This window comes from Trichoderma asperellum, chromosome 1, assembly GCF_020647865.1.
Source record: "Trichoderma asperellum chromosome 1, complete sequence".
Lineage (NCBI taxonomy): Eukaryota > Fungi > Ascomycota > Sordariomycetes > Hypocreales > Hypocreaceae > Trichoderma > Trichoderma asperellum.
The window spans coordinates 4952237-4966602 of record NC_089415.1 but is presented as its reverse complement, the minus strand read 5'-3'; the positions used below and the strand labels follow the sequence as shown (position 1 = coordinate 4966602).

General features: G+C 50.9%; 3 protein-coding genes across 3 annotated transcripts; 1 reads left to right on the top strand and 2 right to left on the bottom strand.

The window, feature by feature from the left end:
• Nucleotides 1-2402: 2402 nt before the first annotated feature.
• TrAFT101_001526 (uncharacterized protein) lies at nucleotides 2403-3272 on the top strand (the record flags this gene model as incomplete). The annotated part of the gene is made up of 1 exon (XM_024898630.2): nucleotides 2403-3272. The coding sequence occupies one exon, from the start codon at nucleotides 2403-2405 to the stop codon at nucleotides 3270-3272; it is 870 nt and encodes a 289-aa protein (XP_024762633.2).
• A 713-nt stretch (nucleotides 3273-3985) lies between these two features.
• On the bottom strand, nucleotides 3986-5211 carry TrAFT101_001525 (uncharacterized protein; the record flags this gene model as incomplete). Its single annotated transcript, XM_024910542.2, has 3 exons — nucleotides 3986-4186; nucleotides 4248-5128; nucleotides 5184-5211. 3 exons carry the CDS (start codon nucleotides 5209-5211, stop codon nucleotides 3986-3988), a joined length of 1110 nt encoding a protein of 369 aa, XP_024762632.2.
• A 1431-nt stretch (nucleotides 5212-6642) lies between these two features.
• Nucleotides 6643-9083, bottom strand: TrAFT101_001524 (uncharacterized protein; the record flags this gene model as incomplete). The annotated part of the gene is made up of 3 exons (XM_024899614.2): nucleotides 6643-6765; nucleotides 6827-8164; nucleotides 8493-9083. 3 exons carry the CDS (start codon nucleotides 9081-9083, stop codon nucleotides 6643-6645), a joined length of 2052 nt encoding a protein of 683 aa, XP_024762631.2.
• Between the last annotated feature and the right edge of the window lie 5283 nt (nucleotides 9084-14366).

Here is a 14366-nt window from a genome sequence, read left to right as displayed (position 1 = left end):
GGCTAAATGATGTCTGTGGCTCTGTTTCTTTTGTCTGATTGGGGTTTAGGGGATCGGATATCGAGAGGCTTGCCGACAGCCGGAGCTATTCGTATATCAGATGGGGGGATGTGCAAAAAGGCAATTTAGGTGCATTAGAAGATTTCCAGATTCCACATACTAATGGGAAAAACTTTTTTTTTTCCATCTGTCGTTTTATTTTGCTCGTAGTCTCTTGATGGCAGGGAGCAGGTAAGAGTCAGTTATAAGGCCATTAGGATGAACTTGAACGCCGAGTTTCTGGGTACGGGTGATGAATGTTACCGTTATATCGGATCACTATACGCAAAATAGTAGTAGTGTTGTGCCGGTGAATTACCTCGTATGGAATATTGACGGCTCATGGGCCTGTCAGAAGCGTAAATCTTTATCGTGAGAAGGAAGAAAGAAGACCACTATGTATGCATCCAATCGGAACTAGTAGAAGGCATCTTGTCGGATACTCCCACCCGAGAATTGGGTGCAACATAATCTATAAACTTCCAAAAGAGGCATTTCGTATACAGCTAGCAGCCGCTACTAGTGGGATATGCGTGGCCCGGAACGGCAAACGCTCGTGCTTATTCACACATGCATTTTTAAAGAGAAAAGTGGTGTTGATGATTCCGAATCGTCCATTCACACGCTTGCACCGCAACAGCCGCAGCTTCCTGGACCCTTGACGATAGATACAGCAACCTGCAGCAGAGGGGGGAGGAGTACCATGCCAAATGGTATATAAGCGGAAGTTATTCACGTCAGCGGAATTTTTTCCAACATGCACGAGAACGAGAGAAGCTTATTACGTAGCTCAGCCTTGCGAACGGCTGCTGTAATTAAGAGATGGGGTTACACATAAGGTTAGTATGTGGAATCGAGTAAGCCGGCGTGTGGCGCATAGAAGAGAAAAAAAAAAAAAACAAGCACAGCCTCGATAGCGACAAAAATAAAAACAGCCACGAGTTCTAAGAATAAACTGCGATTGAGTAAGGTGCTGGCCGCTGACTAAGGAGTGGTAGTCTGTTTCGGGAAATGGGATGAATAAGAAGAGAGGCTGGGCTCATGCCTAGCAGGGACGCAGAGTCATGTACAGAGAGACATGTAGGTAGTAATACGCATTAATAAACATCGGGACACTGCATAGTAGCCAGTCGTACATATTACTACACCGCGATAACCACCTCAGTGTGGTAGTACAGAAATCCGCCCATTGCAAGTATAGTAGAGACGCAGGTACGTACCGCTGCTCCATTCACGTGGTCCCCACATCCCACATCCCACCTCCAGCGTCTCTCTTCCGGCTTCTCCACCAACCGCTTCGCTTCGTCACAGGCAGAAACAGCCGCAACGTCTCATCCTGGACCCCGTTTTAGTGGGATTCGGTGATTTGTGACATGGCCAGAACTGCCCCGTACATACTTACAACGCGATCCCGTCCGATCTTATTGCCGCTGAACACCAACCAGTCGCCAACGATAACACCGGCACGCCAACGCAGAGCGCAGGGCTTCTTGAAACAGCCGATGCCAGTCGCCTTGCCTTCTCCTCCACTTTCTTGCTATTGTGCCCAAGCGTCTGTTCAACCAAGAAACTAAGAACTGCCAATACATACACTGCGCCAACACAATACAAGACGCACACAGACCTGCATAGCGCGCTTGTTGGCTCCCTTTTGTTACCCGCCCAAGCCAACCAAGTTCGGGGGCTGACACCTGTCAGCACAAAGGCGAAAGCGCGCTGCTCCGAATTCGTTCGAAACGGGCCCTTCGTCTCTTTTGTCCTTTGTTTTTTCATTCCGGCAGACCAATTTCCGGCGGCTGTCCCAGGCTTACGGGTTCGCGGTTGTAGGCTAACGCTGCTGCTATAAGTGGCCGCATTACAAGCCATATTACAGAGCAGAGCACCCATCGACCTTTATTTATTCTTCCCTGCCTTGTTTTATCTCGGGCGCCAGGTCTGCTCTTTTGCTCCTCCTGCTTTTCTGTTCCCCTTCTTCCCTTCCCTGATCTTTCGGGCTGGTTGAAAAATCCTGTTGCTGTCGCTCTTTGCCTGTTTAGCGGTATCCCTTGCTTCAGCTCTGAAACGGCGCCTAAGCCTCCCCCCCTCCACCACACAAACGCCCCGCGCCTTAGGCTCGTGATATCAGACATAAGACCGCTGTATCAGCCGCACACTCTATAGTGGCAACGCCAACTTGAAACACACCCAGCACTGCCTTTTCTTTTCTTTTTCTTTTTTCTTTTCTTTTTTTTCTTGTTTCGCGAGAAGAAACATTTCCGCGTAAACGCCAGTCACCAAAGGGTTATGCGACAAGACGAGTGAAGAGAATAAAAGAGAAAGTGGAAGAGAAGCCCATATACAGACTCCGTCAAAGCCGGGCCAAAATGTCGAAACGAACAGTCTTCACCTCCATCACTCCCCTTCCTCCGGGGATCTCCCGACAAGCCGCCATCGACTTCCTCCACAACCATCGCGATATGATCGATCTGAATCCCTTGGTCACCGATCGCCATATCATTCCTCCTCCTCCTCACGCCCTGCCAGAAGAGCACGCCTGCACCTGGTATTCCATCACCGATAAAATCTCCTACCTTCCCGGTGGCCTTGTTACAGGCGCAGTCTCATATACAGCCGCATTCCACGACCTGCCAACGGGTCTGCAGACTCACTGCCATGCACCCATGGGCGTTGACCTCCGAGAGAAGTGGTCTGTTGCTGGATCTGAGCCCGGAGAAGACCCGGAGCCGATGGAGCTGGGTTTGGGGGCGCCGCGGACGGGGCTATATATTCGGGAGGACGTCATCATAACATGCAATATGGTTATGGCTGGCTTCATTAAGAAGACGATTAAGAAGGCTCACGGCGTACTAATCGAGGCCATAGCCTCAAAGGCTGCCGGCTCAAATCCGAATCCTCAGCTGTCGGAGTCACAGACGCAGGAGCGACAGCAGCAGGCTTTGCCACCACTGAAGATTCAGAATAAGTTGCTGACAAAGCCACTGCCCGCGCGGCCAATCTCATGGCAAACACCACCATCACGACCGCTCCCGACATCCCAGACAACAAATACCTTCCAGACAGGGGCCTACCAGACAGAGACCTATCAGACAGAGACCTATCAATCAGATCCCTATGAGGCAGAGGCCTATCAGTATGAGACGGGAGGGCTGGATAGAGGCCCGCACTACGGATACGTAGAGGACCGAATGGGACCCCGTACAATGGCGACAAAGTACGCTCAGGAGCTGCAGTAATGATACCCATTGGATTTGTGCACTGGCATAGCAATCTCGTTTTTTTTTCCTTGAAAAATCTGTTGTAATATTTGGGTCATGGTTACCTGCCAAAGTCTCTCATTTCATGTACCAGATAACATGATGCATGCGAATGCAATTGGAAAGCGATGCGGGCTGTATTTTCTTTAGTTTATTGTTTGACTTGAGATTTTGTTGGATTATATGCGTGGCGTTGGCAGGAAAAGAGATGGGTCTCCTTAACATAGGTGGCCGAGGAAAGCGTCTCGAGTCTCCCTCTGGCGAGAAGGATCTCTGTAGAGGACAGTTATCACTCTCATAAATTTATATCAAGACATTAATAAGGACCAAGTTTTAACAAAATCAAATCAATAAATTGCAAAACTAAAATAACCAAAATATAAAAAAAAGTCTTCACACGGACAAACAGCTCCAACTTTGATGCCCTTCTATGCTGAAATTAAAAAAAGGAGGCTGAACTACCACGCCGTGATAAGAAGCAGCTCGAAGTATGAAAAAATAATAAGTTCTATCCCCAGAAGAAGAAGAAGGAAAACCTAAACCCCAATCTCCCCAGCAAAGAGGGCCACATAGAAGACTCCTTTCCAAGCATGAATTCCTTGTTAATCCTCATCATGTTCATCCTCTGCGTCAACCATCTCTTCATCATCATCCTATTCCACAAGCTTTCCCTGGCAGCAGCAGATATCCCCTTACAGAGCGAGGACGCCAACGACGATGGCGCCAAAGACGGCAGCACCGACGTGGACAAAGGAGCTGGAAGCACCGCTGACAATAACGGGAGGGGGCTTGGGAGGGCCGGGGGGAGGGGGAGCAGGCTTGCCCTCGTCGTGCTTGCCGTCCGTGTACTTGGGAGGAGGAGGAGGAGGCTTGGCGGTCTCGGTCGGGCAAGGCTGAGAGGATAGTGGTTAGTATATAAAGCTGAATAAAGGGGGGGGGAGTTCAAAAACATACCTCGACGATGGTGCACGGGCAGTCGGTGATGGTCAGCGTGGTGGCCTTGGTGACGGTGTACTGCTTCTCGTTGACAGTCACAACGGTGGGCTCCGGGCAGTAGGTGGTGTACTGCGAGACGATCTTGGTCGTGGTAGTGGCCTTCTCATACTCGCTCTTGGTCTCCTTGGGAGCCCAAGTCTTGCTTGTGGAAGTCTCCTTGTGCTCCCAAGTCTTGCTTGTGGAAGTTTCCTTGTGCTCCCAAGTCTTGCTAGTAGAAGTCTCCTTGTGCTCCCAAGTGTTGGTCGTGGTGGCCTTGTGCTCCCAGGTCTTGTACTCCTCGCTCTTGCTGGGAACGGAGTACGAAGGGGTCACGTAAGAGTAAGAAGGAGCACTGTAAGAAGGAGTAGAGTAAGCAGAGTACTGCCAGCCGTGCTTGTTGTACTCGTCGTTGTCCTCGTGCTCCCAGTCCTGGTACCCGTCGACGGGGTAGGGAGGGTTCGAAGGGGCAGCCGGGTAAGCGGCAGCGGACTCAGGGGCGCTGTAGACGTTGCTGGCGGCGGCCATGGAGGCCATGCCGACGATCATAGCGGAGAAGGTACGCATTTTGAAGGTTTGTTTTTTGTTGTTGTTGTTGTTGAAGAGCGAATGTGTGTTGTTTGAGGGAAACGAATGTTTGGAGAGATGAAACTCTCGAAAAAGGAAAAAAAAGGAAACGAAGGAAGAGGAAAGAAGCGAATGTGAGGTAGAAGCTGATTTGCTGTGCGAATGCTGAGGAAAAGAAAAGCTCATCCTGGACAGATCCATCGGGGGGTTTATATACATGAAAATGGGAGGAAGTGAGCACGCAAGCATCTGGATCAGATCACCACCTAGATCGACAAGATCAAGGACGAAAGCGCCTGAATGCTGAAAATCAGAAACATAACAAAGCACACAAGGAACCAACAAACTTACAATAAAGCTGGCAAAAGAATGAGAGCATCAACTAGTGAGGCCGTCTACGGCACGACATTCTGCTGTGTTGTGAGACATGTAGAAGGCAAAGCATCCAGAACAGATAGTGCAAGACAAGGGATGAGAGCGGAAGCACAAAAGAATAAGCAAGTAAAACATACCATTGCCAATTTTGGCCTCCCGTCAGGCACACTGCATGCTTCTCCCTTCCTCGTTCGTTCTGAAAATAGTTCGTCTTCGTTTCGTCTTCGTTCCTGTCCAGCCCCCCTCGAGAATTCCGCCAAAGCACCTCGTTCAGCATTCCAACTACACGCCGAAAGCAAATTGCTTTTCATGCCAATGCCAGGTCTTCACTTACCGCAAACCACCACCAGCCTCGCAATTTGTTTCCATTCCCTTGATACCTATATGGCAAAAATAAGAAAAGCAAATGAAAAACAATTTCACGATGGCATCATCTTCCAGAAATTTGACTAGTGCATTTCTGGATTCTTTCTTGGTTTGGGATGAATTGAATTTTTTTTCTTAATTCTCTTGATTTGATTTGACTCAGGCATATTCCGCCTTCGATTCTCATTCATTGCAGGCCCTGTAAGACCGTAAACATACATATAACATTTGTGCCGGCAGGCTCTCAGAAGCATCGATCTGTTCGATGCCCTCGCCGTTGCAGTGTCTCAGTTTCCCATCCACCGCAAAAAGCCCGTAGGCGTCTCTTCCATCCTTTGGTAACATGTGGCGCGGTTAGTCGACGCGCAGATCAGTAGCCCACGTCGTTCATCACCGCCATAACCATCGATTCCGGCCAAATCCCCTCCTCCACTCCCTCCTTTCTATAAGCAATGCATAAGTGCCAAACTACAACATAACAAAAAATGAGTACATAAAACAAGCCGCCATGTTTGTGCCGTGTTCGTTGCCATGTGACCTCTCTTCTATACCAGGTTTCCCTTGAACGCCTTCCACTCTTTCGTTCTTTTTTTTCTTTTGTCCAAATCAAAATACAAATAGAAAAACAATCTCAACCGGTCGTAGCAACCATTAAAATCCATCCAGGCGGTGAATTAGGTCGAGAAAAGAAAATACATTTGCTCCAGCATGCTACGCGTACAAAATGTAACGCAAGCGTCCGGAAACAGAAAAAGCAAACAAAACAAGTGGCAAATGACACTATGAACACCGGTTCGATGCAGATATGAGAGCAGAAATCTAGTAGGTATCAAGTCGTGCCGCCCTTTGACAAAGCAAAATATAGTCAACCCTTGGACATATTAAAGGGAAAACCCCACAAAAGGAAAAAAAAAAAAAAAAAACATATGCGGAAAGGGAAGAGAAAAAAAGAGTAAAAATTTGCGTCATGTGCCGGTGAGTCGTCGCATTCGTGAGAGGCTGTGCGTTGGTGATGCACACCTGTCATCCGTCGTCCAAGTTTCGTTAGCATGTACCCAGGTGGTGGCCATTACTTTCGGTTGGAGCGACTTAGGCTCCGCTCGACGCCGCCTCGTCCAGGGACGCCGTCGAGGTTGAAGTTTTGCAGCTGTTGCTCGTACTTGGCGTTGCGTAAGAACTTGGGCACAGAGTCCTGCAATGGATTGTTAGTATTAATCATTAGAGCATATGATATAGCAGGTATCATCACTTACACTAGCCATCAGCTTGAAGACGGCGTTTTGAGCGTTCTCAAACAGGGAAGTAACCTCCTGCAATGTCTCAACCATGCCGGTCTCTTGACCAACAGCCTTGGTCATTCTCGTGGCCAGGTTGTTGCGCAGCTGGTGGTCAATGTTGAGCTCGCATGGTGAGCCTGGGGCCAAAAAGGCGTTGTAGATACCGTAGGCCTGAGCCATGGTCTCTTTAATGATATCCATCGCCTGCGATGAGGGTGTGGACTCGGCTTGTCGGATAGCCTGCTTACAGCCCTGGACGAAGTCGTTGACATCCTTGTAGAAGGACAGGTTCTCTTCGCAGTGCATCTCCCTCAAGTTTTCACGGAAGAGAAGGCGGAGGGCGGGGTCATTGAGGATCTTCTCGAGACGCTGGGTGTTGGAGTCGCGGACGACACCGTTGCGCTGTGAGCCGGTTCCAGCCTCGCTCTCGGATGGGCGGCCACGAGAGCTGGTGCCATTGATCACATCCTTTCCTCGCTGCGAGATTTGGTAGACAGAATACTTGGTAGGCTGGAACAGATGACAACCAGGGTTCCCGAGCATGAAGGATCTGTCCTGGACCACAGTATCTATCAACTCAAACTCGACGAAGAGGGACGCAATCTCGATGGCCTCTCGCCTGTCCACAATGGTGCAGCAGTCCACCAACCAATCCGATGTGGCCTTGCCGGTAAAGGTATCCTTGTACACCTTTCCGTTCACCCGACGCTCAGCAGCCATCTTGACACCGGTGAGACCATCTTCGTAATCGTGCAACGAGTCCGAATCCGCAACAGCCAAATTGGCCTTGACATTCCGCGTCTCAGCGCCAACGAATCGGCGGAAGATGACCTCGACAGTGCCCCGGTCGCTGAGGATCTTGTCGCTGTGCTGCTCTCTCTCCAGAATGACGAGGGAGCAGCAGTGCAGGCTAACGAGCTCGGAAACTTGCTTCTGTTGGATTCCGTTCCTACCGCAAAATCGATCCAGAATTGCAACGCCCTTGGCGGTCAGCTGCCAGACGGAGCCCTTCATGTTGTAGATGGGCTGTAGCTTTCCATCAGCGGACTCAATGAAGCGAGCGTCGACAAATCTTTGGCAGATTGTTCGGGCCATGTCCTTCGCCATGGAGAAGGTGGTGGTGGTTGTCGTCGTGACAATTCTTGAGGGGTCCTTGGGGTCAGGCATGCGGTTAGACTGAGAGAATTTCAGAGAACCCAAGTTGTTGATGGCATCTTCAGAGAGGAAGGTGTAGTCCACCTTTGTCAACCGCACTCTGTGAGAACCAAGTGGTAGAAGGCTGACAATCAGTGTGGAGAAGAGATCCTTGAAATCCTAAGTTTTTTTTTTCGTCGTTAGATATCACTGTTGCTCACATAAAAGCGTAGGAGAATAGAAAATTGGTGGGGGGGATTAAAATTCGGCATCATAATTGATGCTGGTGACCAGGGTCCAATAGTACTGTAGATGAGATTGATGCAGGGCATATTGGTCTGCATATGAGCGCCCGCTCAAGAGGATCAGGCGGGGGGCAGAGAGAAGGGGCGGGGGGCAGCAGATGAAGGAAAGAGAGAAAAAAAAGAGGAAAGAAAAAAAATAGGCGAAAGGGCAGAGAAATGAGGGCAGAACAGGATCAAAGCTATCCAGTGATAGAGCTACATACTCTTGTAAAGGGCCGTTCATCATCGGTCATGCGCAGCAAGCGCGAGGATGTTTGGTGCATCTTGGGAGATTGCGAGTCAGAATTCAGCCCGTTCGGGGGCTGGCTGGGAGATTGTTGGGCGGATGAAAATGACGTTGAAGCAGACTGGCCGTCTCCTGGGTTTGACAACAGGGACTGGGTCGACGGGTTGCTAAAGGCAGTTGGCCTGTCGGGGCTGGCGGGCTCGTCCCTCAGCTGCTGGTGCGAGCCTGCGTTGAGCGAGAGACGGGCGAGCGTTGGGTTGGACTGGCGGTTCCGGATGACGGGCTCCGAGATGCTGGCGATGACGCTCTGGGTTCTATCCAGAGCAGCGACTGCACGTGAGAGGATGCTGCTCGAGGTCCGCTGGTGGCGTGGCACGGAGCCTGTTATCGAGACGGAGCTGGCGTGGCGGCGAGGATGTGAGACTGGTGGTGGAGCTTTGGAGCCTTCGAGGTGACGCTCTGCAGGTTGCGAGGCGGCCGTGAGAGACTTTGTACGGTCGGATTGCTGTCCCGGCGGATGAGGCAGAGGCTCGACGATGGTGTTGAGAGGTTGCGACAAGACGGCCATCTGAGAAGAAGAATTAGAACATGGAAGGTTAGTGAGCTGGGAGGTCAAATAAAAGAGGGACATTTGAGCTTCTGGGGGGGAGGGCTTTGGGGGGGCGTGTACAAAAGGAGCCTGAACTTCAAGCCCTTTAGTGGCGCTGGGGTGGAGGGGTGGGTGCGGGCAGCGGGCAGGGGTCCTGTAGAGGGCCCCGCAGGAGGGGTGGCTACAGGGGGTGCATGTACTGTGTGCGCCGCAGTCAATGCTAATAGACCCTGGCAGGCATTGAATTGATCTCGCTCGCTGTCCGAGTGAGCCCGTGCAGAAGGGCGAGACGAGAGGCAGAGACGAGACGACGAAGAAATGGGCTGATATCTCAGGATGGCGGGAGGCAATGCTCGTTTTGCGTTTTGACCGCTCGGTGGTCTCTCTTCAACAGCTTCTCAATCATTTGTATCCTCAGTCTCAAGGAGAAGAAGCACAGCAGGCGGGACAAGGGCGTAGGCGAGATGAGGCAAGGCAAGAAAAGGGTTGGAAATTCAGATACTACAGCACTACTACTGTATCATAATAGCAGAACCGACTGACCCGTGACTATGTGGTTTTCTGGTTTCGACCGCTGTTGTGATGCTGGCTTTCTGCACGGATCCGGGACAATCAAGTCAATGCAGCGGCATACGACTCCTGCATGTCCCGGGGTAACTTGAATGTTTCGTGACTCTTTGCAACGACGACTGCGTTATTGCTTGGCTTCTTCACCGATTGTTCTCTTACTGGTAGAGGCGGCATGCGGGATGAGATGATGCATGAGAAAGTCAGTGTCATTCAGCCGGCAAAGGAAACCAAAAGTCATGTATGCGCTAATCCGGACTCTTGAAACTCTGCCGTGGACACACAAGCGCCCCGGTTGCTGCATTGCCCCAGGCGGCCGACTCATCAACGTTGTGCAAGGATACAAGAATGTGGCTTGCCGTAAAAACGTGGTCGCGGCACACGATGGTTCATCATGGGGGAGTGTCTCGTAGCACTGCTGGTGCTCGTGCTGGTACGTGTTGAGAGTGTCCACTTGGGGCCTCGCGCATGCTTGCCAGTGTGCACAGCAGCAGCAGAGCAGCAATGGCGGTAACCGTAGCAATCTACAGGCACCAGAGAGCCATCAGCAGCCTCGTGAGTCAGAGAGCAAAGGTGATGTGAGCTGTCCCGCGCATACGAGTTATACTAGCTGTAGTGCTCGTGCGCTGTACGTCACAGCAGTCAGAACTACCACCGCTAGCTAGGTACGCTACCATGGACACTTCCAAGGCTGGTTTCCCACAACGTCCCCTTCTGCCGCCATGACAAGTACATTCTGTAGTGCTGCTAGTGATATCGTATGCATGCCGTGCACTGACTGGTAATAAATCACAGCAGCGCTCGCGCGCCCCTGCAAGTCCTGTTGCTCCTCAGCGAGCGCGGGCCGCCTGCGTCTTCTCCAGGGCTACTAGATGCGCCGGCTGCTTATAGAACTAGGGCCAAGAGAATAGCGAGCTGGCCCAGCGCGTTTGTGGGGCAGCTGACGCTGGCGTGCAAGTCGGCCTGCTTGTAACTGCTAGCAGCAGCAGCAGCGCTTGTCGCACTTCTTATCATGCCCAGCCGCCCTCGTGCGAAGTTTGACCCAGATCGGCGCGTGGCTCCAGGGATGGGGCTGCGTTCAGTAATGGCCCAGCGCTATGCCAGGCTCTCCCTGGCTCTCTGCTGGGCTACTAGCACAGGGCTCTCCTCGTGGCTTTTGCCGCCACCACAGCCAGAAAATCCTGTCATCGTCCACTAGGAGCCTCAGTCGTCATCAGAGCCGAGTTTCGTGGTTTACAAAGGCATGACCGATCTCTCTTTTTTTTTTTCTCCTCGGGTTCCGTATTCAACTATCGAGGAAGTGGCGTGCTGCTAGTAATTCATGCACGCCGTCCAGGGTAGCCGCAGATGCGACAATGTGATGAGTTTCGATGAAGAAAAAAAATGGCGACGACTTCACCGCCAATGGAGCAAAAAATCCGAGAAGCTGCCAGCTAGTGGTTTCCACCAGAGGCCCATCACAGAACAAGTCTGTTTGAGGTACCGGTATATCAGAAATGGGCTGCGTTTCGAGCGTAGTGCATCTCAGAATAGCAAGCGGGCGCCCCAATCAACGACATAAGACAAAAAAAAAAAAAAAAAAAAGCATACGAACCTAGGGCTACTACCGCTAGTTAGCTGAAGGGCCAGGATCTTTTTTTTTTCCTCCTTCCCTGCGCTACGGCTCCTCTCTTAGCTGAAGAAGCGGTGCAACTCGGTGACGCCGTGATGAAGCAGATTCGCTATGACCGGTTTTTCCTGCCTTTATCCTGCTGATATTAGTCTACCCGGACGAATGGTCCTTCCATCCGCTTGTTTCAATCCGCGGGCTTCGGAGTTCGCCAACTGGTATGGGAAAGGGGATAAGGGGAGCAAAGACACAGTGACGCAAGAGCACCAGCCGAGGGGTGGGAAGTGTAAATCGTCACAGCGCACGTAGTGACTTTTCTCCGAATTACCGACAGAACAACAGCGCCTCTCTCACGCTAGATGGGATTTTGCTTCTTCTCGCCCTCTCTAGTGAACTGGGTAACATTCGTTAGCATCAAGCTAGTTTGATAGTACGCAGCGGTTGTCTGGGTTTCACAGTCATGTGGTCACTGGGGAGCTGGCCCTTGTCATCTCTGGATTCGGCGGGGCCTCCCTCGCATGGGCCAATGAGCATTGGCCACTCGTCGACGCCTTCTAGAAGCTCAGTGGAAATCGCCCCCGAAACAAGCAGGGGCCCATCTTGGAGCGGACGCAACTTTGCGCTGTTGGGAGGGGCGCTCTGCTGGGATGGCGATATGATAGTGTGATAAAATGCGTGTGTAAGAGAAAATCACACTGCTCACATTTGGCCCTTTCTTGCTCGTGACTTGGCCAAGAGCGGCGAAGAATCCGGGGTATGTCTCTTTCGGGTCTTAGTCGTCGCGCTTTCAATGGCACTGAAAACGGCCAAGTCGTGGGAGGAGAGGTTACAGGTACTTTGCACTGCCAAGAGTAGCACAATGCACTAATAGTTCATCCTTCGCTCCGGCTGTAACAATCTGTTGAAGGCAGTCCACCGAGGAAGACAAATCAAAATAGACGTAAAAGACGACGTAAAATTAAAAACAAGCCTCTCAGCAATTCGCTCTTAGCCGTAATTTGGAGGATCAAGAGCATAGACGGTCAGAAAAATGAGAACAAAGCACAGCCTGCAAGTGGCGGCGGCGAAGGCGATGGCCGAGGGCGGCGTCAAGCTTAATTTCTTGGAAGATGATCCTATCGGAGTCGAACCCTAAAATTTCAAGAAGCTGATCAGGGAGAGCTATTTAGGGATTTCGGAGCTGGCGGCAGTTTTGTGACTGAAACCTGGCAGACCCAGGGGGTTGGTTGACACAGGAGGAAAAGAAGACGAATGATGCGGGAGAAGGGGATCAGGAGAGACACGGACCAGGCGTCATCAGCATCGTATTCATCTGTCTAGGGGCTACAGGATATCAATTTCCCCTGGGAGAAGTGTATTTTATAAGAAGAACAGACCCTGGGATGGGTTATACTACATGCACCAATGCATCCCGAACAACAAACTACATGTAGGTATTGCCCTTCTCTCCGCGACACTAGCTGCGACGACGCGAAGATGAAGGATTGCCGGACTGTGATGGCGATGATGATTATTGCATATAGCGGTGTGACAAAGATCAAGCTGAATCTGCATTGCGTCCTTTGAGGTTTCTGGGAAACTGGAAAAATCATGCGCACGCAAGCATGCTAAGACCTAGCGGTAGTCTGTCTCTGTGCATCGCCGCTGGCTGACAGTGATGCTGCGCTGCATGCTGGCTGTTTCAGGAGGGTATCAAGCTTCAAGTCAAGCAAGAAGCTGAGCACTAGCACCGCGAACGACACGGCGCGTCATAAATGCCGATGGGAGCTTATTGCGGCTTGGCTCAGGTCGTAAAGCTGAGCGCTTAACTCTGCTAGGGCCACGTCTGCGCTAGCTAAGCCTTAAGCAGGATCGGCATATGGTGCCATGTATGTGATGTTGAGGGTAGCAGAGCGAGGCCGATCTGCCAAGGCGAGATCTTGTCAAGGCCGCTCATCGGGTGCTTACTCCGTATACGCTCTCTTTGTTTGTGCCTACCTAGGTATACAGTTTGGGTGCTATTACCTACTCTGGTGCCGTATCTGACAACCAAATTTGGATGCACGATCCTGCAGAGAAGGTGCACATGGAAAGGTAAGAAGACGCTCACAAATTTTGCACGTGTGAGCCTATTTGCTTTGAGATGCTGCCTTCTTCTATATTCTACATCCTAGGTATGCCTCTCTAAGACTACTTGTATGACGCGCCACAGTTGACGCCCCTAGTTGTTTCATTGACAGGCGTGCTTTGAAAAGGGTTTAGAAGACAAAAAGCCCAAAAAGAAGCAAAATAAAACAAGGTTAGTTCTTGTTGCGGCCTCAAGCTCGTATTCAGCCTTCGAAAATGCGACGTGGTTATGGCGTTAAGGCACGCCAAGACCCGACTACTGTTTAAAGGCCAGCCCTTGGTAGTAAAAGTCGGGTTTGAATTCGTCCCGAGATTCTTTCCGACTCACTCAAGGGTATATGCATTGGAATGAATAAGTTATGCATTTCTCGGGGTGGTGGCCTAGTCTCCATCAATTGCCCTACTCGGCAGTGTATATTAGACTGAGTGCCAGTATGGCTGCATAGTACCTTAGTACAGGTATGTACATGATTGTAGAGGGGAGATGAAAGGCAGTACGTAGGTCTAGTAGCATGTTGCATGCGAGAGAGTCAAAGGTTGTCTCCTCGGATGTCCCTCGGAATACTACTTCGCGTTATGTAGGGTAGGCATTATCCAGCTATAGCTTTTTCGCACTGATGTCATGTTCATCAACTAAACCGGATGCAATGGAGTCAATCTTTGCCATTTGTCCTTCCCAGCGGGATATGGACGCCGCAGCTCCTTGATTGACGTGCTAGTGGCCTTGTGTACATGCTGCTTGGCCGTTTCGCATGCCGCCTCTGTTGCGCGATGTTACGGTGCTGGGGTACACCTAATCCCTATATACCTACTATACCTGTATACATGTTGCTGTAGGTATGTGGTGTGTGCCGAGCTGCGTCAATGGGAGCAAAGCTCACAAGAAAGAAAGAGCCAAACCCTGGTTTGACACATGGCGTAGTTGGCAATTTTGTTCATATTTCAAGTCAACTACGTGAAAACCATCCGAATGGGCGCTG